This window comes from Trichoplusia ni, chromosome 15, assembly GCF_003590095.1.
Source record: "Trichoplusia ni isolate ovarian cell line Hi5 chromosome 15, tn1, whole genome shotgun sequence".
Taxonomy (NCBI): Eukaryota; Metazoa; Arthropoda; class Insecta; order Lepidoptera; family Noctuidae; genus Trichoplusia; species Trichoplusia ni.
The window spans coordinates 1,247,827-1,274,386 of NC_039492.1; the positions used below are offsets into that span (position 1 = coordinate 1,247,827).

General features: G+C 36.3%; 1 protein-coding gene and 1 long non-coding RNA gene across 4 annotated transcripts in view; one reads left to right on the plus strand and one right to left on the minus strand.

Moving 5' to 3' along the window:
- Nucleotides 1-200: 200 nt before the first annotated feature.
- LOC113500992 overlaps nt 201-26,560 on the minus strand; it is a 52,067-nt gene continuing 25,707 nt past the window's right edge. The window contains exons 1-6 of one of the 3 annotated variants that reach the window (XM_026881952.1): nt 20,620-20,696; nt 19,832-20,055; nt 13,292-13,436; nt 1,571-1,699; nt 1,089-1,226; nt 201-657 (exon numbers count right to left, since the gene is read on the minus strand). In XM_026881952.1, coding sequence (XP_026737753.1) covers nt 509-657; nt 1,089-1,226; nt 1,571-1,699; nt 13,292-13,436; nt 19,832-20,050 — 780 coding nt within the window. In that variant the 5' untranslated portion in view covers nt 20,051-20,055; nt 20,620-20,696 and the 3' untranslated portion in view covers nt 201-508. Of the gene's footprint in view, nt 658-1,088; nt 1,227-1,570; nt 1,700-13,291; nt 13,437-19,831; nt 20,056-20,322; nt 20,593-20,619; nt 20,697-26,560 lie in introns of those variants that run through there. The other 2 variants (XM_026881953.1, XM_026881951.1) reach the window with 2 other exon arrangements.
- LOC113500994 lies at nt 20,980-23,283 on the plus strand. Its single transcript, XR_003401248.1, has 2 exons — nt 20,980-21,068; nt 21,396-23,283. It is a non-coding gene; the product is annotated as an uncharacterized LOC113500994 (long non-coding RNA).

The following is a 26,560-nucleotide window of genomic DNA, read 5'->3' on the forward strand; positions in this document are numbered from 1 at the left end:
GTTGGTCATTTCATTGGTGCTAGATGCTACATGTAACTAACTTCACCAGTTTCATCATCATCATCATCATCAGGAGGTAAGAGAAAATTTGTAAGCTGCCTGCTGACCATCTAATTTTCTGTAAAGTGTATTAAGTCCTAGAGCTGTCTCGCTCAGATAAGTATCATAAGTCTAAAGGAAGAGGGTAGGAATAAGAGCAATTTTCAAAACTCATACCAAAAAACTTATTTATTTGACGATTACAATAATTATTCTATAATATCTATGAATAGTCGCAGAATTACAACGTGTATACAAAACAAAGGATGAGGAGTCGGGTCGGCAAGTACGACCCAATAACATACCAACGATAAGCCAAAAATGTTTAATGTCGTATCGATAAATTTACATTGCGTTAGAGTGCGCCGGCGCCGCGCGGGAGTGCGCGGCGCGGGCCGGGGGCGGGCGGGCCCCCCCCTGCGGGCCCCGGGCCGCTAGACGAACCACTCGTCCTTGTGCGGCACGGCGCTCAGGCCGCCCGCCGCAGGCGGCCCGCCCGCGCCGCCCCGCACGGGCCCGCAGGGAGCGCCGGGTTTCCCGGCAGCCGCGTCGCGCCCGCCTCGCCGCCCGCGCCTCCGCCGCTGCCTCCGCCGCCATTACTGCTCGCCAACTCTTGCACTGCAACACAAACCACACGTCAACTCCTACGTGCCCCACATAACCGGAGGACTACGTACTGGCGATAACAGAGACCATTCTACCTTCCAAGCGTCGCATTAAGTCAGCTCGAAATACTCGACCGCTCGCCTTCCTAAGTGCGCCACTGCATGATGATTTAGATTTTAAAGCTGTTTATCTTTTTAAGAAACTAAAGTAAAGATTACTATGGACTACTAAATTCTCAAACTTGATGCAATAGTTTAATTGCCCCTACTCTACCTTTTGACCAAATTATTCTATCTACTCATCTGCAAGCTACTTGTTTGTCGGTCATCCCCTCCCCCAGTCCCTCCCAGTCCCACCCATCATCTTATGACCAGATATTGGTTCCTAGACCATAAATGATTTCAATGGTTCGCAACGCAGTGGGCTGTTCTGGTGTTACTCACAATGTAGCCGTGTGCGCTGGTTGACAGCGCGGCGGCGGCAGGCGCAGCAGGCGACGGCGGCGGCCACTCCAGCCACCAGCGCCGCCACGCCCGCGTACACCACCACCCACGCCCCACCAGCGCCCCCGCCGCCGCTCTCTGCAATATAACACACTTGGTTAGACTTGCTGAAGAATTTGAAGAATATATAATTTTTTACACGAAAATGTTAAAGTCGTAAAAGGTGTTTGCCATAATTCTCCGTCATGTCGTCATTTTTTGCTCATGTTGCTGTCATGTCGGATATGATGCTCTGATGGAGATTAGTGTGATCAATGGGCTAGCGTATGGTGTCAGGAAAAACTTACACCTTTTGTAGTCAATCTTTCTTCAATACCTTTCCCCTTTTCGTCAGCCCAAAATCACTAGGAAATACATGACTTGGCAAAGCCCAAATAAGGCTTGTGGTATCAAGGGCAATTCTGAATATTAAAGTACCATACCTGGGCAGAGTGCGGCGGTATCCTCATCGGAGCCGTCGGCGCAGTGATCCACGCCGTCGCACATGAGGTCTGCGCTCACGCAGAATTCGCGCTGCTTGCAGCGGAACTCCTTGCACCCATGTTCTGGAACAACGGTGCGAGACGACATCAAAAATAGAGTGAACTCGTCAGGTGTGCGCGCGATACCATAGATTTGTTCTATGATATCAATGAATATAGTAACCTAGAACCTCAAACAAAACAACGGCATAATGAAAAAGCAAGTAGAAGAAGAATAAGGCACATATTACCGGGTAAGTGCAAATCCGAAGATCTATGTATATTCATTCGAATATAGGACGATAATTTTAAAGTAGTCTATAAAACTACTGAACAATAAACTGCAGTGAATCAATAAAAACTCATTACACCAGGCCTCAATATTATACTTTTACCAGTAACTACTAATACGACTGCCAATCAATCAAGTCGGACTATATCGGTCCACTTACTGCAATGCAACATTATTTGTCCTAGATAAACTGTACATGTAAGCTTGGATACTAAGCTCACGTATTATGAAATACATGATCAATCAACGAAGCTTGTTTGTTCAGTCGTCAAACGATATCAAACAATACAAATGGCAAAGAGAAAGGAAGCCAGAAATCCACTCCGAATTACTTAGAAAGAAAAAATTATACAAGTGGATTTCTTTGTGACCAATAAAATGTGAGGATGACGGTAAACCCGTCAACCAAGTGAACTGACCCGAAAACCTGTTTTTGATTGAAAAAGGAAAACATATTTCTAAATTGCGGTACGCTTTGAGAAACGGTACCCTAATCAATGTAGCCGAGGTCTACGCTGATCCCCCAGATTATATCTCAAATAAGATGCTTTGTATAATGTATAAACGTCTTTGAGATAACTTTACGTATATTTTGGTTACAGGCAAGGTTGAGGTCGATCAATTTATAAATGGTTAAGATAGCTTGAAGGTTGAGGAAAATCTGCAATCCAAATTAAGAGCCTAATTGGATAGGTGACAATTGAAACCTTCCAAGACGCTATTTTCTAATCCAGGTTATAGACTATCTGCTTATCAAATTTCGTCCAAAACTGTGTTGTTATTGCATGAAACAGAAACAAACATTAATCCATACTAACAACGAAATCAGTATATCTCAGATGCTCAAAAATATCAAAGCAAGATCGAAAATGAAGAAATAACACTGCATTTTATCTTTCCTATTTACAATACAAAGTGGTTTGAAAACACGGGCGTTGGGAGGAGGCCGTAAAATACCCAGAGAAATAGCAAACGCTCAATTTGGAAATTAAGGGTGCAAATGCTGAAAGGAACCCGCAACACTAAACTACCGCAATTGAGGCGGAAAGATTGGATGTAAGGAACATTTCTTCCTTGAGAAGTGATGATTACAGGGTTTGATTTCTGTTACGGGTAAATTATTTTGTAATTAAGTAGTTGTATAAAATATATTTTCAACTGCACTAGATTAATCATTTTTATCAGTCGGTAAGTGCTCACATTATTTAATTTTAAATGAAGTTTTGTCTCTGTAAAATCATAATTTATTTTCTGATCCTGAATCACATTGTTCCGTTTCAAATTCAAGTAAAAACAATAGATTGAAACCATTACACGAAGGAAAAACAAGCTCATTTAAAAATCCCTGTCACTTACAACCGGACAATCAAAATGCTGACGTCACGCGACGAAAAAATTGGGTATTCATCGTCGAAAAACCCCGTCTAAAAGTCTCGAACAATAGCCGCGGCGTAACGAGCCCCTAACCAGATAGCCACGATATGGTTCACGTTAATCGCCCATCGCAAACCACATTTAATTGCGTCCTACAAAATGTTTAACAGCAATAACAGTTCTTTAAAACGAAGGAAAACAGACTCCGCGGGCGGAGATGCTCACCGAAACACTGCTTTTGATCTCCAAAGGGGGATTGTTCCTCCCCGCCGCATATACATCGCTGTACAGGTAGGCGAAAAGGGTGGCATCGTTTGTGCGGAACGCGGCATGTATGAAATGCATTGTTTAAAATTTTATTCCGGCATCTCAGGCGGTGTCGCGTAGCGCGTTTTTGTTGCATAATTCAATGGCAGGAGCGCTTAACATATCCTGCTTTGTGAGACAAGTCTGTTGCGTTCAGCGGAATTTTTAAACTGGCGGCGCGAGTATAATTTCAAACGCATTGTTTGCGAGTTGAAGACGATGTTTAATGAAGAATTTGGGTAGGAATATAATATTGTCGGTTCAAAGGAAAAATCGTTACCTAAACATTTCGAATTGTTGGAATTCTGAAAGTTACGGGTGAACCTTTTAATGTTTGAGTAACATTGTTAGCGACGGCAAACATAAAGATGTATAAGATAGGAAAGGAAAATTAACAGAAGGTCGTTGGTATTTTGATAAATCGAGCATTAACTTACGAAAATATCTCCGTGAACTCTTAACTGCTAAATCGTGCTGAAACTTTCTCGGTCTGGTCGGATAATCTTTGGAAGTATGCAAGTCGAGGTGTAAAGTCGCAAAGCCGTTGTCCAGGGGACTTCCCCAGGGCTCCAACTATGTCTTAATGGGCTAAGTTGGGAAGTTCCCAAGGTTCATTATCGAGCCTCCAGCGATATGAACCAAGTTGCACTGGCCGACAGATTTGCACAACTTTAACTGTATTGATATTGCTAAGTGTTGGTTGATTTTTATTTCCTTTAAAATTTTATTGATGAAACTTGTTTCAGGGAAAATGGGAACCAGAAATCTTGAAAGCGAGGTTTGTCTGCATGTATTATCTTGTATCTCTCCGATTATTCTTCTCACATCTGGTTTTTTTGTGTAACAATTTATACTACTAATTTCTTCACGGACCTCAAAATTAGTCACCATCCATTACATTTTCACGTTCAACCTCTTAACTAGATTCAGTTTCAAAATGGCTAAGGCTATCTAACAGGATACGGTACTCATATCGCCGCCGTTTTAATGGTCAATAACTTTAAGTACATCGGCTTTTTCAATGTGCACGAAGGCTTCAAAGGCATCGGATTTAATGTCTGTGACATAAAAACGATACGATATCTCATCCACTATGGATTTTAATGGCGCCACTTTAGTGCTCCGATAAATGCCACTCGATACTGCCATATTGTTTATGTCCTTAAGCGATGCAGGTCAAGTTGAATTGGAATGCTTTCTAGTTATGAGTATATCCAATTAATTACCAAGTATCCAATTTAATTAGAGCATAGATACAACTAGCGTTCGCTTTGTCCTAATTCAAGTACCTTGAGAGAAAGCTATGCTAAGCTACTAATTAAAGCTATAAAAATATGCCCAGCCGTGGGATTGCAATTACTATATAATAAAACATTTCAGTTTCTTTCTTTGCAAAAAATGCTTTCGTTTTGATTCACACCAAGTTTGTGAAAAAAATATGTACGTATAAATGTTTTAGGTAAAATATCGATTTCACATTGTTTTTGAGTTGGCGTCTCGATTTCTATAGGTATTATTTAGATATCAGTTCCATATTCTCAGACGACTGAACAAAGGATATTTTTACTCAATTCAGAATTTCAAGCGATACTAAATTTGGACAAACAACGTCTCGGCCTTAGTAAAGCCTTCGATAAGGTAAGTAGTAGATTTCATTTTGTTCGATGAAATAACATTATTACATAAACTTTTTATCCTGTACAGTTTTCACATATACGTAAACAAGAATAACACTGTATTTATATTATGTTCAAAAAAAATATTTTGTAAAAAAGATATATTCAACGTGGACTATATTATACATGCTGAGTAATAATGTCTGTACGAAGAGTTCCCCTGGGCACTGCTTTTAGCCCAATTTAATTAAGCAAATAAAACTAATGCGTTGTTACATCACACCAACATAATTATTTATTTATTTATTATTTATTTATTGCACAATTACATAATATCTTTAACATAGTTCCCACAAAACCGGTTTATCGGTTTGTCTGCGGGCGAGGAGTTGCTTACTATATAATTATGCTTACGTTGTATTAATATACTAAAATATTGGGTATAACTAGACTAAGTACATAAATTTAAAAGATATTTTCTTAATTTTCTCTTAAAACTATTTTTGTTTTTATCCTGTCTAATATCCTCAGGTAAACCATTCAGGATATATGGTAGTCTCTTTTTCACAGTTCTATCTCCAAAGTAGTTTCTAACTCTGGGTACATTAAATTTACCAGTAGCCATCGACCTGGTATTATGGTTGTTGGTTACACATGATAGGTTATGCTCTATACTGCCATGGTTGTTTACAGCGAAGAGGAATTTGTGTTTTAGGCTAACAGGTAAGATATTACAGATTTTGAATAATTTGAAATAGTCGCCTTTACAGTTTAATTTAGTCTTTTTTGTTACTAATAATTTAAGGAATCTTATTTGCAGGGTTTCTATTTTATTTATGTTTGTTTTAAATGTAAGACCATAGCTGTCTAGAGCATAACTAATAATAGATTCGACTAAAGATAAGTATATACATCTTAATATTTTAATAGGAACTTTAAATGATAAATGGTAAAATTTACTTAACAGTATTCTTAACTTATCACAAATGTATTCTATATGGTTAGCCCAAGAGAAACTATCGTCTATTATGACACCAAGATACCTTACCGATTTGACAATTTCGATAGTTTTACATTTACAATTATTAATTAGGTTATTATGTAGGCATGAATACTCGTGTGTTATTAAATTCGGAGGTGAAACAGAAAGTTGTAAATAAGGGGAGCGAATGGTTAATTGTTTTGTTTTCTCTGCATTTAGGATTAGACCATTATCATGCGACCATTTCACTACTGCATCAATATCCTGTTGTACTATTTGACATGTATTAGAGATATTTGTGCCAGCACAATAAATACAGAGGTCATCCGCGTACATAAATGCCGAGGAGTGTCGTAGCACATTATTTAAACTATTTACATGCATTACGTAACAGAGAGGACCACACCCGGAGCCCTGGGGCACCCCGCTCTGCACATCCATCCTATCACTAAGAGCATCACACACCTTAACTTGGTACGAGCGCGCTGTGAGATAGTCACGGAACCAACTGTTCAATGGCCCTCTCACACCACACTCATCCATTGCGTTAAGTAATGTATTTTTTTCTAAAGTATCAAATGCTTTTTTATAATCAAAAAATATTGCTATTACGAATTTCTTATGTTCTAAATGATTATTGATATCGTTAGTAAATTTAGATAACAATGTGTTTGTACTTTTTCCTTTTAAAAACCCATGTTGACCTTCGTTAACAATATTGTTTTGTTGTAAATATGACCCAATCTGTTTAACTATACATTTTTCCATGATTTTATCTATGCTTGATAATATTGCTATGGGTCTGTAATTAGATGTATCTTTATGATCTCCTTTCTTATATATTGGACGGACTATCGCCTGTTTTAATTTTTCAGGAAATGTATATTTTTTAATCGATAGGTTTATAAGTTTGGCCAGCACAGGGCTCACCTTATCTGCAACAAATATTACATCAGACATACGGACTTGGTCAACGCCCGGAGATTTATTACTGTTCATGTTTTTAATTATGTCTATCAAATATTTGCTATCAACTGGTTGCCATCTCATACTTGTATTTGTGTTCTTTATGTACTGCTTTCTGTCTAACCACGTTTCGTTACAATGATGTTTTAATTTTTCAATTTCCTCCGTAAACGTTATCGCAAAATTATTACTAATTTCTTTAGCAGTTCCTATCCTACCCATATTTAAAATTATTGAGTTATCTAATGGTTTTCTGTCTTTTCCTAAAAAGCTGTTAATTTTTTCCCACAACTTCTTTATGTTATTGTTACAATCTAATATACTTTTCTTATCGTATCTATTTTTACTCCTATTAATAGCCTTTTGACATTTATTTCTGTATTTGGTATATATAAGTCGTTTTAACATATTTTTTGGTTCATTACTCCATACTCCAAACAATCTGTCTCTCTCCTTTATCATGGTCTTTAAATAATTATTGATCCACCCTTTACAATTTCTAACCCTATTATTATTTATAATCACTGTCTTATAACATTCATTGTAAATATCGGTAAATATTTGACAGAACGCACTATACAATATACGCGGGCATTCAATTGATAGGAGACTTTCAAAATCTGTGCGTAATAATCTTTGTCTAACCATGTTATTGTCAAGCACTCGCTTGGTGTTGGTAGGTACACGCTCGCAACTACCCGCGTGATAGTGCGACGAGCGCATCGACGGTGCGCGTGTCCACTCCACTATAGCTGATATGAAATAATGGTCCGATATTTTATGTTTAATTACGGCTGAATTAATAGATACATTATTTGCTCTAATGTATATATGATCAATGCAGGATTGTACCGTCTTACCACATACAATTTCCTTTCTAGTAATATCCTTTATACATTTTGTGAATCCATACTCAGATAATAAGTTTTCGTATGAAATGACATGTTGATCAATAGTATTTAATATGTTTATATTTATATCACCACAAAAAATAACTTTTATATTACGGGGTAGTGTTTGTAATAATCCACGAAGTTCTACAAGAAACTGTTTTAATTTATCTTGTCTATTAATTTTTGGAGGCCTATAAATGGAAATAATGTATATTTGTTCGCCAAAATAATTTAGTGCAATGGAAACGCACTCCGCCGTTCGCATTCTCGATGCAGGTGCGTCACACACACTCGCACCAAGCTCATTGCGCGTATACACCAACACACCACCACCGCTGCGGTCAGTTCGGGTATAACTATTTATGTTGTACCCCTTAATTTTATAAAACGATAACAGAGAATAGTTTACGTTGGGTTCTGTTATAACTATTATGTCCAACTGACTCAAACTATTGCTTAAAGATACTAATAACTCACTAAAATGTTTTGGTATTGAACGAATATTTACATGTAGTATACTAAGAGTGTTTTTGTTTTGAAATGGTCTAATCCAACTGGGAATGTCATCAACACTATTGTAATTAACTGTATTATCGGTTATAAAATCGAGATTGGTGAGGTCCGCGAATTTTGACTACAAAGATTTAAACTAGGTTACCCACTTTTATTTATTCAAAATTACTTTGTTTTTAATAAATCAGTTATATCGCTGTTTACCCTCAACAATATGGATTTATCACCTTCTGCTTTTTTCACTAATATTTTACCATTAGATACCCATATGTACTTATATATACCATGAAGTTGTGTTTTCGCATTCCATAGCAACGCTCTTGTAGACGGGATAAGGTCCTCATTGATATATATTTTGTTCATCATTGACCCGCCTGCGACAATGGTGTTGCTGGTGATGGTTTTTTCGTTTAACTGACGACGTCTCTCGAGCCAGTTACTCCTGCATTCAGATCCTGATGATTTAAATCCCACAATTATGGAAGCTGGTTTCACTCCTTGTTTTGGTGATCGGCTCCGCCTTGCCCATTCTATGTCGTTGACACTGGCACCTATTTTGTTACCGATATTAGATACTAGCTCTTTTAAATTCTCACCCGGCAAGTATTCTACTCCAACTATTTCAATATTTTGCTTGCGTGAAGATTGTTCAAGATCGTTAATTTTTTGTTCTAATGCGAGGTTACACTTCTCCAAATAAACGCACTTGTTACTTAAGGTCACGGTCGATTTCTCGAGCTTTATAATTTTATCCTTGGATTGCTCATGCGCTGTTAGAAGACTATCGTATTTATCAGAAAGTACACTGATGCTATGTTTAATAGTATCGAGATGCTTTTGTAATCCAGGAATAGCGCCGACCTTCTTTTGGATGTCCTTTAGGATTTTTGCAAGGTCTTGGACCTCTTCCTCCGGTTCTGGTTCGTCCTCGTCCGTTCCCTCATCTTCACAGTTATTGCAATAGATCCTATTTCTTCCAGCTTTCAAGTCAGCAGCTAATCCCTTTACGCAAGTTCGATGGAATGTTCCTTGACAAGGCCCTTGGCACATAAAGTGCGATCCTTTTTTCGATAGGGTCTTTTTGCATTTTTGACAGTCCATATTGCCAAGATAATAAAGATGAAACTCGCAGAATTCAGCAGTAGATGATAATCAGTACAAATGCAAGTAAGCACGAGGAGCTCGAACGTGTAAGCGTGACGAATGTTTTTGAAATGCAGCCCGTCTCTTTCCCCCGAGGTGAGGAGGAGCTTACCTCGGCGCTTGCGGTGCACGCTATGCCACTATTTTCACAAAAAAGTCACAATGTTCTATCACTCAAGAGTAGTTCTTATTTGTATGGTTAATTAATCATAAAATCGAGTGGCGATAATGTTTAATTCGCGAATACAGAAATATTAAAACAACAACGTCTTTACGGTAGCAAGACTCCTCGCGAACGTGATTATAATGTAATTTTTAAATGTTTTTAATTTCTAAACATTTTAAACGTAAGTAATAAATGACAGCCGTGTGCCATGTTTTTTTTTTATTTCAGGTTAGATTGCAACACACTCTGCTTGTGCAGGTCGTTAATAAATATTCATGCGCGGTACCATAAACATTTTCAGACATAAAACATCAAAAAGAATGTCCAACAAAAGAATACAAAAGGTTTAGTTAAAATAAAACATAACACTCGTATCTAGAGATAGAAGTACATACAGAAGGCAAAAGATATCAACCCTAAACGATTTACAAACGTTACAAAAGACGTATTCATCCAACAAATTGTGTAAAAATGTCGACACAATAAAATTCCCATTAAAATTCTATCGTTTTCTTCGCGACTCTGGTTCGTCTGTCCCGTGATCCCTCCCAGTCCCTAGCGTGTGTTCCCAAATCCCTCGGAGTATGTTTTTCCAAGCGGCCAAGCGGAAAATCTAATTGGTGTTATGCATGGCTCAAAGGTGTAGACGAAACAAACGCATATGCTTGACTAATGTTTTTGGACAAATTAATTGCTTCCTTTGTGCTTCTCGTTGTAATTTCATATACTCGTCCATGCATGTGTGAGACAGTCTTGGATATAATTAAATTGTTGAATGTATTCGTGAATCCTGCGTGAATTGTTTGTTACATGATATATCGTTATAGTTGTTTTAAAATAATAAGTTATATAGACATAGGCTGATTTATTTTTGGAAGACGGCATTGCGTTTTTGTTGATAAATAAATCAAAAAATAATATCTGTTGTTTCTAAGTTACCTTTCATTGATAGATTATAATTTTAATATGTTGATATGTATCTTTAGATATCATTAAATTGCAATTTAGCCTTGACTGAATGCGCTACAGATAAAAATGTTATCTTTACATTAACTTTCTTTGAAATTCTCAATACATTGTAGATTATTATAGCGTCTTGAATATTTTAATAAGAAACCTTAACAATAAAGTCCATTCTTAAGTTCATCCAGTTCCATTTTCCATTGTAACACTCTGAAGAGTTTGTTTATTGACCCGAGGTCTTCATAAACCTGACAAAGACCGGCCATCCCGACCATCTCAGAGGGCACCCGTAAAAAGAAAATATAAATAATTTACACTGGACATTGTGTGAGCTGAAACTTCTTTTGTGTAAGAACAAGAATATAAACGTGGGGATGGAACTAGGTTGATGGGTGCTGATACAGGTCGCATTACTCCGCGTAGCACCGCAACAGGTCGGCATTATAGGCCGGCCTAGAACTTTGAGAGCGCAATAAAAAATATCAATATATTTGTATAAAGGGGAGGAATGTGTAAACGAACTGCCCTGTCGACTGTTCCTCCGTATAAATAAACATTTGGCGAAATTAAAGAGGGTGACAAGGGAGGGTCGAGCGTGCTTCGAGTTTTTTATATAAAATCGTCCAGAAACTTGTATTTATTGGGACAAATAGACGGTTATTGCTTCATTCCGTATTTAGGTCTATCCTTTATGTATTAGATGTTTGTTTATTGGGGAAAGTTTTCGTGGAGACGAATTAATCAAAGTTGTTGATGATTTGAGTCTTGATTAATTTCTATTTCTATTAGTATTGGAAGTTTAATGGAACGTTATTAAATACGATGGGATTGAAGTCGGTAATTATGTTGACGTTGATGACGGAATTTATCGTAATTTCATTTTACAAAGTTACACTGTAGAAACTTTTGACACCCAGTCTTATTAAGGGGTATTGTATTACCCAGGTAACTGGATTCAGGAGGTCTGATCAGCACTCGTAATGAACTGCATCAAGTTAGACTAGAAGCCAATTCCAACATATATAGTTGGGGAAAGGCTAGGATGATGACCATGATACTGTACAAATCTTTGAGATATCTTTTTTTATTTTAAGATAATAATAAAATGTTCTTCGACTCGAGGAACATATTTTTGGATAAGCAAAAAAACTCACATAAATGGAACGTAATACTGATGTATGACGACAACAAAATTTGGTATGATAAACATAAACATTATCAAATTTTAATCATTCGTATATTTAAAACACAATAATCTCATAATTAATGTAAATTATGGATTAAATATCATGCCAAAACTTTAGAATTATCTGAATGATAAGACAAAAGTGTAGGTAAATTGCATTTCGCTGCAATTAAATAATATAGTACGTTATACTTTATAAAAATATTATGTTTAACTATAAATAATAATATGATTAACGATTTGTTGGTTTTTAAAATAGCAAAAGTTTCACTTTACAAAAATTATCCGAAATGAAAAATCTATTAGAAAATCACTATTAGATCCCAATAAACATTATCTAGGAGACCAAAGCCACAATGGCTTGAAAAAGGATAACTGAAGAAGAAGAACTGAGAATACTCCCTGTTACATTTCTAGTAAACTCTTGATAAAATAAATGAAATCTTTGATCAATTGCTTATGTATAAATTTGTTTTATAAACCTACAATCGGCACACTTAACTTCTAGACAATGCTTTAGTATTTTCAAAGTCTCACAATAAAATAGAGAAAACTGCAAATACATTTAGATGAAATTGAACTAAAAACGTTCGGAAACACGCTAAAGCGGATGAGAAAGAAAAAAAAGGAGTTCTTTAGAAAGAGTCTCCCGGGGTGTGAAACCTTCAGTTGTACAAAGTTTGCCAGCTGTGTCCGTCTCGACGGGTATCTCGCAAAGTGCTCTCGAACAATTATATCCACCTTTCGCTCTTATTGCGATCTACACGTGAAAAGAACATCGCGAGGAAAACCTTCACTTTTTGTGGGTTGTTTTTTTTTTCCTTGTTACTTGAAAATGTAAAATTTCCTTTAGAAGACATTTTTAAATACTTCAGTGCTGGTAGTTAAATGCAGTATAGAAGCTATATATTTTAAAAAAGTATTCCAAAGGATCATGCTCTGGGATTTGCGTTGTGGTTGTATATTCTAAAAAAGCTTTGAAAAAAGTATGGGCAGGATAGATCCAGTCTGGTTTTTAAAAGTGAAAGGACTCGGGGTGTTTGAGTCGGTGACATTGCGTCATATACAGACGCCGAACCCCTCGTCCAGAAATGAAAAAGGAGATGTCCAGAAAAAAAAGGTGCTGACATTCTTACATGAAGGACTTTCAAATAAAACTCGTGAAACTCGCTTTCATGTTTTACATTCCTGATACATTCATAATTTTTACTCGTTACTCGTTAAGTCTCCACTTTCCGATGATCTCCATGACCTAAACCTGGAGATATAGTATTATACTCACTGGGGTCTTTGACGGCGGTGATGACGAGCCGGAACCCGTTGGCGTCGGTGCCCCAGTTGTCAGTGACGTACTTCAACGTCACGAAGTTGCTGCGCGTGAACAGCGCTCCGACCTGCTGCTTGGTGTTGCGGCAGGACAGGTCGGCCTGGCGACAAGAAGGAATATTAGTCTGGTTCTCTATAAAGTGGAAAAAATTCAAGAACGATAATAAAATAAATAGTTGCAGGGTATGAAGTCTTCGTCTTTCCGGTTTTGTCTTGTCTCATGGCCATGGCGGTATTACACTTTCAACTAAAGTAATATTTTTATTTCGGGAAGTATTTCATCAATTAAAAACTATACCACATATACCGCTCGACTTAGTTATTATGGTCTGAGGAGGTTTCTATAAAACCAGTCGACAGACGATGTTCATTAATGACTATTAACAAATCTCGTCCCATTATTGGACAACTCATTTAAATCGTACGATAAGCCTACGTGATCCAAAAGTTGAGTTTTAAATATGCAGGGGTTGAAATGTTTTATTTCATCAAATAAACTGGTTTATTTTTCGCTCCAAGCGGTTTAACAAGCTATAAACAATGCTTGTTGAACAATAACTCGCAGTTTATGGGAACATATAGTGTGTATGGGGATAGTAAACCTTACTGTTTGCCAGAGAAATGAACTATCGACGGTAAACAAGGGACGGTTTGGGATTGAGTACCAAACACTTCGTGACTGCGGAACCCTTATTGATGTTAGGGTATTAGATAACTTGCAGATGGGATTTGAGAATCACTATCTCTTTAGTAGTCTTGACTGACTTGGAATCAACAATGAAATTAATGAAGAATAGTCAATAGAAGACTCAGTTCATAAGGATCCTAAATGGGTATAAAAGTTTGTAAAATTCGTTGAAATATCATTAAAAATTGATTGATTTACAAAACCCAAACTAAACTGCTCCATTTCTAATCGCTTTAATTTGAACGTAATATCAGACATAGATAAAAAATACCTAAGCAATTAATACACCATTACAACCAATTATTATGAAAGTTTGTACGTTTTACCGTTTCTATCAATATTTAAATCAAATGTATTGATTTTTATGAAGCTATGACCTAAAAGCGAAAACACATTAACAGTATCACTTATTTCTATACCATACGTGAACTGTTTCAATCCAAATTCTGTATTCTCCAATGCGTCGAGTAAACCATCCAACCGAAGTATAAATATAGCACGCGCGCTGCTTCCAGCCGGCATTTCTCATGCAGCGTGAATCTCGAGCGTGAGTCTCGTAACAAGAGCTCCCAGCGCCTTCAATCATGCCTTACGGAGTCTATATAAATTGGCGACAGGTCGTGATCGCTCGTGTGCCGGCAATATTTTCTTCATCGAGCGGCTTACTGACGATGTCCGGACTATATCGCTGTCATATTTCAGCAAGAACGATAGCAAGGACGTGACGACCCCCGGATTTGAACCCCCCCCCCCCAACCCCCTCATACATCACGTCTCGGACACCCCGACACCCGACCCCCTTGCATTTCAAAGGCTAGTGGACTTGCATTTATATATACTGCGTTTAATAAAGCTCCCGACTTGATATTAAAAATTCTTCCTCAGATTACGCCAAGGAATGAATTAGGATGGGTTTTTGTTATGCAAACTATGTCTCGGGTGGCCATCCTTTAAGATTTTAATAGGTATGGCTCGCTTTAAGCATGGTTTTAATTAGTCGCCTAGGAGAATCAGGTTTAACACTTGAGAAGTTTGAACAAAATGAGTTAACGAGTTCTCTTTCTCGAAGAAGGAAGTTTGGAGTTCTTGTTTGTCACTGTCTTGTTAGTTTTGCAGTTCAGGCGAAGGAAAACGGACTTTTTAAGTGATTCACTTGGAATTTACATATTTGTAAGCGTCTGCGACAAAGTGTAGTGGCGCGAGTTGGTCATTACTTAGTTGCCAGGTAATAGGTTTAATGATTTTACGACTTTCAAAACTAAGATCCATTGTAAACAGATTTTCACTTGAATAACTAAATTCAAACGTACTTGTACAATGTACTTTTTCCAGCTGCTTTTATTTGTCGCCTCTTCAATCGAAATTCCATCGCAAAATTCTACTTCACTTCCAACAAACACCTAATCACATTTTATTTGTATTCAAAACCATGGTTACCCCATAATTACATGACAAGCAAACACTTTATTACGAGCCCTCTTTCTCGAACAAAAGGAACAGAACTAGTATTCTTAGTTGACAATGCAAGTGGAGATTGTCCCTACTTGCTATTCAGAGTTCGCGAGACACTGGTATAAGAGACGGTAAATTTAAAACGTGATGCAGCGCCCAGGACTTACTGCTCAAGTTAAATAAGAGGACTTTAAACTATAGTTAGTTGTGAAGAATCTGTAACTTAATGTCTTTGATACCGCTTCTGTTTCGGTCATCTCGCTTTGTGTAAATTGTTAAGTAGAGGTAAGTATTTAAAGGAGTTTTGATTGTTGAAGAGGTATTTAACATAAGTTTATTAACATAAAAATATTGTTTTAAAATATGTATGGAGTAATTAAATTGGAATGTGGTTTAAAAACTATGATTATAACTGATGTTAGAAATACTTTTATTAATAGTCGTAACATAAGTCGCTTCTTCAAATCAATGCCCAACATGTATTGGGTTAAAGAAGGCTGAACATCAAACTCAACCTAAAATAGACCTCGTTACATTTATGCCATTCTTTGAAGAAGCCTTTTCCATACAACTACTTTTCATCAATTCAAAAAACTATTTAGTAGTAGATTCTCTACACCTACCAAATAAGAACACTTCTAAATGATCTGGAAAGGGTCCAAGTAAAGCCCCCTAGAAAAGCCTACACATTTTCAGCCATTAATAACAATAACGCGATAAAAGGTTGCAATATCGTTTAAGTATTGATAGATTGTTCGCCCACCGCCCTGCAGAACACTAGTCATTTATTTCTCTAAATCGTTCCGAAGTACGTGCTCTGAAACATAAGCGTCAAAACTATATTCTCATACCATTTCTGAATCAAATGAGAGTATTAATGAATCAAACTTCACGTCCTGGGAAAAAGAGTTCTCGAACTTATTTCACAATATGAATCTGTTTTTAAATTACTTTTGAATTTCCAAGCATTTCTTTGGAACAACTCTTGCTATAACGATAATAAGCAATTCTTGAGTTGTAATTTTAGAATAAGACGTGTAGCAAGTAAAATATAATAAGGACCATTATTATTCATATCATCTTGTTTCAGAACCTTCTTTGTCCATAGATATCACAAAGACCATGAACAGTGTCAAGTTGACATGGTACGTAAAACAACCCGTACGCCGGGTAATAAGGGGAGTATGTCACCCGCATAGCTTCGGAACTATTCCGGGCGTCACTCGCCCACTGGCCATCATCAAAGCGTTTGTTACTCATTGTCTGGAACTGTTGCCGGATAGTTGACCAACTCTAAACAGGTGTGCCAAACTCTCCCTTTGTGCGTGATGAATACACGAATAGTTTGTTGTGGCTACAAATTTAATCCATTTAAGTTCAACCGTGTTGTATTGTTTTCGAATTTCGAGGATTTTTACCAAAATATTTATGAAGGGAATGCCGAAGTTCCGTTGGTTTTCGGAATGTTTTATTCGGTCTGGTTGAAAGCAGCCGCGCGAAGTATTTCAGAATTTGTTTTTGTTTACCAATGCTGAATTTTGTTTTGTTTTTCTTTGAGATTTATATTTACAGCAAAATAACTTATTCTGATGAAATGGTTCTGTTTAGTTCATCCTCTTCCAACAAACAATAAACTAGTACGCGCCTCGTGACTCCATTCATGCTTTACATTTCTATTCCATTAACAGCTGTATCCATTTCACTTAGCATTTAATTACATACATCACGAACTGCGACAGCGTCATATCCGGACGTATCCAGGACCAGTTTTCTCATTAAAACTTCCATTTGAATTTAACCGTCAAAGTTTCAGTGACAACTACATATTGCCAAGAATAGCACTGGCCATTGCAGGTTAGTGCCACGAGAAGTTGGAGCCGGGTAATCCAAGTTGGCAATAACTTTGGCTTTTGTCAAATGTCCGCCATTGAAAACGGGATATATTTTACATATGAAAGTTGGGATGGCGAAGTTTGACTGTCAGAAATTGTCTGAAATATGATAGGAGTGGAATCGAAGCGATGATTGGAGTTCAAACGTTTGTATTTGGATCGCTATTCCGATACCATCGATTTGAATGTTTTTGAATTGTTTCTAACAATAAGCGAGTTAGTGATTTCTAAAGACTTTATGTCTGACAAAATATGTTTTAACACACTGGTAAAAGCTTTAAAACCAGTAGGCAGAGAGTTGCAGTGAAGTTACACTCAGGTAAAATAAACGTTAGCTTTGAAACAAGAACTAATTCTCCAATTAAAATATTTGCCAAAGATATTAATTCACAATTCCACAAAGTAGGAACAGCGAAGCCGAACAAAATAAACATCTTGGCAAAACTTGGCAACGCTACAGGAGGAGCCGAAACTTGTCCTCTCATTGTTCTAAGAACCGTTGCTGGCCAAACTTGGCGAAATTTAAATTTAAAATTTACAAAACTTGCATTACAATTGCTTGTTAATTATTTGGAATTTTGGCAGCTGCTGCTTTTGTGTTCTTAAGAACCTATAACCCTTTAGTGTCTGCAATATTTTGGATTATTTCTTCTGCTTTCAACTCTAGCATGACTACATTATCTGTTTCTTAAATAACAAATTATATTGAAATGAAACGACTTTTACGGATTTTATCGCGGTTTAATTTTTGGTTTTAGTTCCCGACGTTTCGACACCTTTGCAGGTATCATGGTCACGGGCAGACTGAGATGGTGTTCGTCTTGACAGAAGATGTTGCTCGTTCTACCTTCATATTTTTAATTAATTATTTATGGTCCGACCTACGCAGTATGAGCTCACTGTGTCGTGATGTCTTGCAGCGCTGCTCTTGGGTTTAGCTTTGAGTTTTTGTACGTGACCATGATACCTGCAAAGGTGTCGAAACGTCGGGAACTAAAACCAAAAATTAAACCGCGATAAAATCCGTAAAAGTCGTTTCATTTCAATGTCTAACATTCGCGTAAACCTAAGAAACCACTAACAAATTATATTATTTGGCATTCATTTGATCATTAATGTGTAGCAACACAAAGCAACAACCCGCAATAATAGAACTCTCCATCTTTATATTCCAGTTATTCATATTTAGCTTTTCATGCTCCTTCACTGTCATCGTATATAATAATAAAACATAAAGAATCACAATTCCAAGGCAAGCCAACATCTAAAACATTTAACGTAGAATATGAATTTCCAGTAGTATGCACGGAATGAACGGCAAATGGCGTTCCATTATTACCTACCTATCTTGGTGGGACATTGCATGAATCTATAATGACTCCAGGGACTGAAATAATACTAATTACTTCAAATGTACCTGCAAAAGATGTAAGAGAAAATCCTGAATATTCCATAGGTATGCTTGCTTGAATATAATTACTGATATTAGAAAATTATGGAGTAGATGTTTATAAAGACAGAATGTCTAATGAAGATAAGAGAGGTCTTCTTATTTTATGAACATAAAAGAACGTGATTTTCATCGAAATTTCGTGAGATTCAAACAGTGAATAGTTTAAAGAAATAGTTAAGGAATTTTAAAACTGTTAGTTAAAATTGAGAGGTGGTTTAGAGTCTGAAGTCGTAAGTTGCATATAACAACAATTTTGAACTCATCCACAGCAAATAGATGTATTAAGTTCAGATTCAATTTAGTCTGTTTATTTTCGTCCACCGAGCGTAATCAAAAGCTTTTAGAAGATGATGTATTGGACTCATTAGGCATTTCATTTGCCATTCACGAAGGTTTATCTGCAAAATTGAAACGGAAAAAGATTTTCACGTAAATTTATCCATAGTTAGTTTCTTTTCGTTGGTTTTCTTTGTAAATTTATTGTTTATTTTATATTTAAAATTGTTCAGACCTAAATTATTTGATTATGATTACAGGTAAGTACAAGAACTAAATTTTGCTCAGCATTAAATACCTCTAGTATTTTGGGAGTATTCTAAACAATTTAATATTTGGTATGGATAAATCAAGATAGAGACTATAATGAACTTAAATGTCTGGTTCGACGAATTTCAGAGTTATTTCTTAATTGACATTTTGACAGATTTATTTGTTAGAAAGACGAAATGTTCGAGAATATCCTAAATCAGCCTAAAGGTTACTATGACATTTGGTAAAGGATATTTTGGTATTGCAAAATGAATTAAATTAATTCATGAAGTACGACTAGCTTCAAGAGCTTTTGTGCTGATTGATGTCGGCTACTAGGATTCTAAATCTATATTATTATCTGTATTAATAATCCCGTATTTAACAAGCAAATCAGAGGATTGTAAAGGAAGCAAAATATGTCTTTAACTCCTGAATTGAAAGTAGAATAAAAAAAGTAAGTCAGAATTTAAAAAATGTTACCTTAGGTGGTGCTGTAGCGTGTGCACCATCGTACACGTAGAGATGATCGTTGCAGTCGAGCTGCAGTAGGTCGAAGTGCAGCATGAACCGCTGCAGGATGCTGTGCGTCTGAAACGTCACCGTGCAGTCCAGGTTGCGCTCGTTGCGAGACCAGAGCACGCCGCCGTCCACCTTACGGTACTGCCGCTGTAGGAAGTGGTCCTTGCATAGGGAATCCATGTAATCTGTGAACAAGATGGTGAAGTTGAAATAATAAAACAGTTGAAAATGATATAACAAATCTTGGGACTAAAAGTGGTCTTAGACTTATAGTTTTGTACAATACTAGATAGGTCGATGGATAGAATATTCTTTATACAGCAAGTGGTCTTAAGGTTACATATGAAGTAGAAAGTGAATAAATAAAGATAAGAAAACAAAAGAATAATTGTTAAAATCGATTGATCTACTCAGGATTTTAGAAACGAACGAAGCAGAAAACCACAACTAACCGAATAACAGAAAAATTAATCTTCTCAAATATCGATTGGGTGATCCTCTATACGACAATTACGAGGCTGTCGCTAAATGTGACGTGGATACCAAAGACAAACATTCCCTTTGAACACTCGACGGTCCTTCGATTAAGTTTACTCCTTCAAGAAGTGCCGAAGACCAAGAATCCTTTACCTGACAAATTACTAAAAGTTTTGGCGCACAAAGTTGTGCGTGCCGTCAATCTGATAGTATATACTCGATAATCGATATAAAGGATGAAATCAGAGTTCTTAGTGACAAAGTATATAAACCTTGTGATCTTCAAACTACTGGAGAATTTGAGGATGAATTTGAGGAACATTGCAGTAAAGCTGAGCTTGTTCCTTTAACATAAATAATTTAAGTAGTGTAGGTAGTGTATTTTCAAAAGTAAAAGATTTTCCAATTTTGCCATCAAACTAAGTCAGACTTGGCTTTTAATAGACAGGTTATCTAGATAAAAAGAGATTAAAATAAACATTTAATCTATCGGATCAGACGTATTGAAGAGGAAATACTTTCACACGTCCTCATTTATTGACATTTAACTCTGCCACCTAAACGATAAGGTTCAAAATCAATTTGATGGCCTAACCAGATACTGAGGAGATAAAAATTAGATATCTCGAAGAGTTTATCAGTTGGTCCGGCGCCAGTCCTCAGGAAGCCAGCGTGAAGATCAAGTGTTAGTTGCAGACATTTGTCTGCATTTATCGATAATGTGAGTTTACTTCGAATTCTTTTCTACTGACGTAAAAATGAGTGAATTTTAAGGTCCTATAGTCAATTTTCGAAAGAGATTTATTACATCAATGTATGTATCGTCTATATTAAAGCAAATAAATGAATATTATTATATTATTATTATTAATATTTAAATTGGTCATCCGCATCAACTTACTTATTTCTACTAGCACTGCAGCACACAAATAACGCGGCATTTATTGAAAAAAGATTTTTCAAAACATGTCACAAACATTACCTCTTTTCCATTTAAGTCTAGCTTTATATTAATATTCATATTACAATTGTTTGTATTTTATTACAGGTACAAATATATTTACAGTATAGTTCTTATACTGATGGTCTTAGCAGCTGGATCATCACCCGCTCCAACAGCCAGGAACCTCTTGCCTTTGATATCGGGTGTCACCACCGGCTTAGAGGTCCCTACTGGAGTATTAGCGGGTTCAGGAGTCGGAACCGGCTCAATACAGTTCGTGATAAATGTACATACAGACAGCAATGGGAACATAGAAGTGTACACTAATTAATGCCGTGAAGCTTAAGAAGATAGAGAGACAAATGACAATGTATTTAATGTGTCTCAAGGAATGATTGATGGTGCTAACGATTGTAATATTAAAGAAGTATTTAAAGTTATTAAGCGAAGCTATGAAGATAAAGATGATAATTAGAATACTGAAATAAACAAGCACACACAAGCGTACGTACAAGAAAAGATTCCAATTAAATTATCATCAGATAGTTATGAAACTGCTAATTTTTATGGCAATAGAATCGAATTTATACTAAAAAGCGCTGATGTATTGAAAACTGGGAAGAAAATACCATTCAACAAAGTACTTTAAGATAAGGAAGATAAGAAACATTATGATAAGGAGAAACGTGTGAACGTGTTGAGAGTGATAGTGAAAGACATTTTGATATGAATGTGAGTGGAATTTATAAATTGTGACATAAGATGAGACGTCCTATCAAGCAGAATTTAATAAGTGACGCCAATATACAGGTCAATATAGAAGGTAGTATAGTGCTTCTTGTGGGCAAAAAAACACGGTTTGTTCCCCATTAGAGACCCGGAGAATCTTTATCAAATTGACACCATTAGTGAATGTATTGTACCACGTTGAAGATAAGAGAAGAAAAGCGACGTGAGATCTCTTGTCCAACTTTCCAAAAATGGAGACTAAACACAACAGTGAAAGCATTCAAGACAGATCCATTTCCCAAACCAAGTGAATTTTTAACATATTTACAGCAAACTTTACTCAGGAATCTAGAATAAGCAAACTCTTAAAGAAATACACTTAACATTTTATCACGAGAAGATAAAATAGTAAACGCGTTTGACGCTCAAGTGTCGCAGGAGATAAATTCACATGGAGGATTTGACGAAACCAAAATATTCAATTTTAAAGAAAAATCCCAATATTGGCTCAGATTTTAAGAATCACCACATGAAGACATTTCACTGGATGCAATTTAATGTCGAATTATCAATGTTCGGTGTACGATCAAATATTTTATACGTAACGTATATAATAAAGTGGGATAATTTTGAATCCTTCGACAGAATCAGGTCCTAAACAGACAGAGATAGAACGAGAAAAATAATGCCTTTTTTAACGAACTGCTAGACAAAAAATCTCCTAGACTCAAAACAGAAATGTGTATAAAACAGATAGATAGATGAAATGCAGACAGTACAATTATTTAAAACGATAATCGTACAAATACACAAATTAAAATTAGCACATAGCGGTTTGTTGATTGGTAGTCAACATTAATAGCCAGGATAATAGGCAGGATTGTAAAACGTATTAATCTCTCGAATTCCATTATCTCCTCTTAGCAGTCGAATGTATCATATTATATACTAGTAATGGAACGTACAAACATTGTAAAATATTACTACAAACAGGGTAAACCATGTTCCGGAGCGGAGGACACGTAACGATACAAGTTGCGAGCCTTGCATCAGTGTGTTCCGTAATCTACAGACGCGGCGAGAGAGCACGCATGCCGTCGTTATACAAAATATACACATACAGTACTTGGTGTTCATACTGTACCTACTAACGTGTACCGATGTGGAAGAATAGTTACAATTGAAAACATGATGTATTTCAGATAAAAATTTAAGTTGGGAGAATTGTGTTTTTATATTTTTTATTAAAACCTTATTCAAGTCTTTCATTTGTTTTATTTGATGAGCGAAATTGAGATCCAAAATTATAAAGGTACGACAAAGAGAAAACTCATCGAGATTCAAGTAATCCAATTAACATCTAGCCTTTTCTCTTCATAGTTTCAACTCAATATATCGGCTTTATAATTGAACAATGAGAACACCCTTCTAGTTTTGTTCAATCCCAATTATTTCGAACAATGGCATTGAGCCGAAGATTGCCGGAATAAGCCGACGTCACACGAACCCCTCACGTACGGCGGCAAATTGGAGTCTGAAGAATTACCGCTATTCACCATTACGAGTGGAGTCTATCAAGTCAATGGGAATTTTGGGAGAAAGGTGAAAAATATAAAACCTTTTTGTACACCCTATTGTTCTGTTTCTCATATAAATGCTTTGAGATGAAATGAAATTGAGGGACGGCAATGTTTATGACACTCATGTCATTTTAGACAATTTTAATGAAAATATTAATCCTCAAACCAAAAGAGTAGTTTTGTATATAATAAAATTAATTGATTTGTAAAAAACAAATGACCATCTAGATAATAAAAATCGACGTATCATATATAAGAAATTCTTACTTTTGTAGGTATTTTAATATTTATAGGCTTTATTTTTCCGAAAGGCTTTGAAATGCTGGCTATTTCTAAAATAGTCCCACATAATACAGGGCGAGCTCATTTTCAGTCGGCAGAGAGCTGGAGACCGGAATGCTTTGGAGAATTTCCGCTTATACAAAAATTTCGGTAACTCATTGTCTGATGTTGGAACTGAAGAATGAGGCAGAGGAATTGGCATTCCATATTGAGAATTGTTCACGAGTAATTTTTTTATTTCTTTATAATATATTTTATCACATCCTTTTGAATCCATCTCACTCTGGGAGACTGTGTTACTCAATATAATGGGTTGTAGAGATCAGATATCCAGTCGCTCCATGTGATATGCTGTATTCGATGTAAGGATAGCCGAGAGGTATGTAAGCACCACATCGACTAATACTCCACGACGTTTTGTTGGATCAGACATAAACCAAAACAACATGATCCACATACATAACTTACAAGACGAAAAAGAGTTCTTGGAAATAAGTCTTGTACTACATGTCCCAAAAACCCCCAAAACGGGAAGAAATTCTCTCTCCAAAAACAAGGTTATAAGCAAAACAACTCTCACAAAAAATAATACTTCTTTTCCCCATAGGATAACAGAATCCATGGCGTTTGGCGTTCATCAGGTGGCCCATAAGCGCCACAAGTAGCAATAACAGCGCGCAATAACTGCGCAATATTTACTGGCACTATCACCCGAGCCTCATCCCTTATGTTATGATATTACGCGACATCCCTGATTATCTAATAGGAAACGGTTGTAAAGTTATGTTTCGTAATTATTATTATGAGCTGGAGGTTATATTAGGCGAGTAGAGCGTCAATTAATTTTCCTTATATAGTATTGAAACTTCAAAACATTTTTCCTCAGTAAAGGTCAAGTCAAAAGCAAAATTCTGAGACAGCAGTAACTTTATGATAGTAACATCAAGCACTATAATATATGTATGCCTATTACAAAAAGTCCTTACAACGAAATAACGGTAAACAACATTTGTTAAACAATGTAACGTTCCTCTAGACATCTAAAAGAGAGTTACGAGTCCATTTCCTGAAAACATTTCGTTAGCAGAACCCAAATTCTTATGACATAAATTGTATGGGAAGCATCCGCCATATTTGTTCCCATCCCTACATCAAAGGGGCCGTACGTACGTACAGATAGACAGATGTATCTACATAGATGCCTACCCAATCTAATCCATCTAATAAGCTAGGGCCCACAATCTTGTTCGGCGACCCCTGTACTACACACACTTCGACATATTGACCTAAATTCGGAATCTGACAGCCGTTCGATGTACATTACTCTCTCGGTTCTCAGTATTGAGCTTGAGTCCCGTCTTGACCGGCGATGGAATGGGAACAGTTGCGAGTGTAGCGACATTCAATTACTCTGCTAATTAGTTTGGTTGTAGTTTAATAGGACGGCTGTTTGAAATTAAATGACAGCATTTATTAGTACATAATTGTATGTTGATTGCTTTATAGCAGTTTGAGGGTTCTCGAGAGCCAAAATCAGTATTGGAGGTCACGGAACCAATTATCGAGAAAGGTTTTACTAACTATATTCAATACAAACAGTATTGTTTTGAGTTTTATCAACAAAAGAATTCTTTAAACAATTAACGTATTTTGAATACAAATAATTCAACATTTTGAGCAAAATCTATCTTAAAATTATTCCTATTCAAATTCATTGTTAAATAAACCCTATATTAACTCAACTATAGAGTACATTTTTCTTTGTAAGCTTCAAGTTATATAACCGTACTGAAGTAACATTGTATTCAACCACACAAGCACCCGAACAGAACACAGACAGCGGCAAAACAGCGTAATTTTTGACATCATTAAACGTTCCACAATTCAAAGAGACTCGAATATAACTTGTACAAATAACCCTTTGTCCGTCAAGCGAGGATCCGTAAAGGTGGGTCTGGGCTGAAACTGGGTTAATACCACGAAAGGCTTTGGTAAAAACCATGAGCAAATTACAGCGGACTTGCTACCTGGCGTTTTTGTTCGAATGTAATATTCAGTGGGTTATTATGGACGCTTTGAACTGCGGTTACAATGTTCGGGTCTTGTTTTGTGTTGTAATGAGCGCTTTCAATTCATTATTTAAACTATTAGATTATGTTGAGAAATATATTTTAATTGAAGCTGATTTTTCCAAGATAAATTGATATAATTTTGTGTTTTGTTGCACATTTGTCCTTTGAGTAATACTTTATTAAGACTTTACTTTGTGTGATTAATAAAGAATTTCTTACATATGATAAAAGCATTTTTTATTTCTCTAATTAACACCACTATTGGTCAAGAGCGAGTCGTATCATTCGTTGCTTAACCTCGACCTTTATATCCACTTATTTTGTGTTATATCGGGAACAGAAATCGTCCGTCATAATTTCAACTGTCGAACTATCACGGTTCATAAGATGGGCATCGACGGACGAGCAGGAAGACGGACAAATAAACAGCGCCTAAGTAACATTGTTCCATTTTCACCCATTTGGCACAAAACCCTAAACGGGTCGACTTTTCTTGTATCTATCGACTATCAAACAAATGAAACCATTCATTCGAAACTAAAGCATTAAGAATCAAAAATACAACCTTAAAAAAAAAATCGGTCTCGCAATTAAAAAAGCTCGTCCA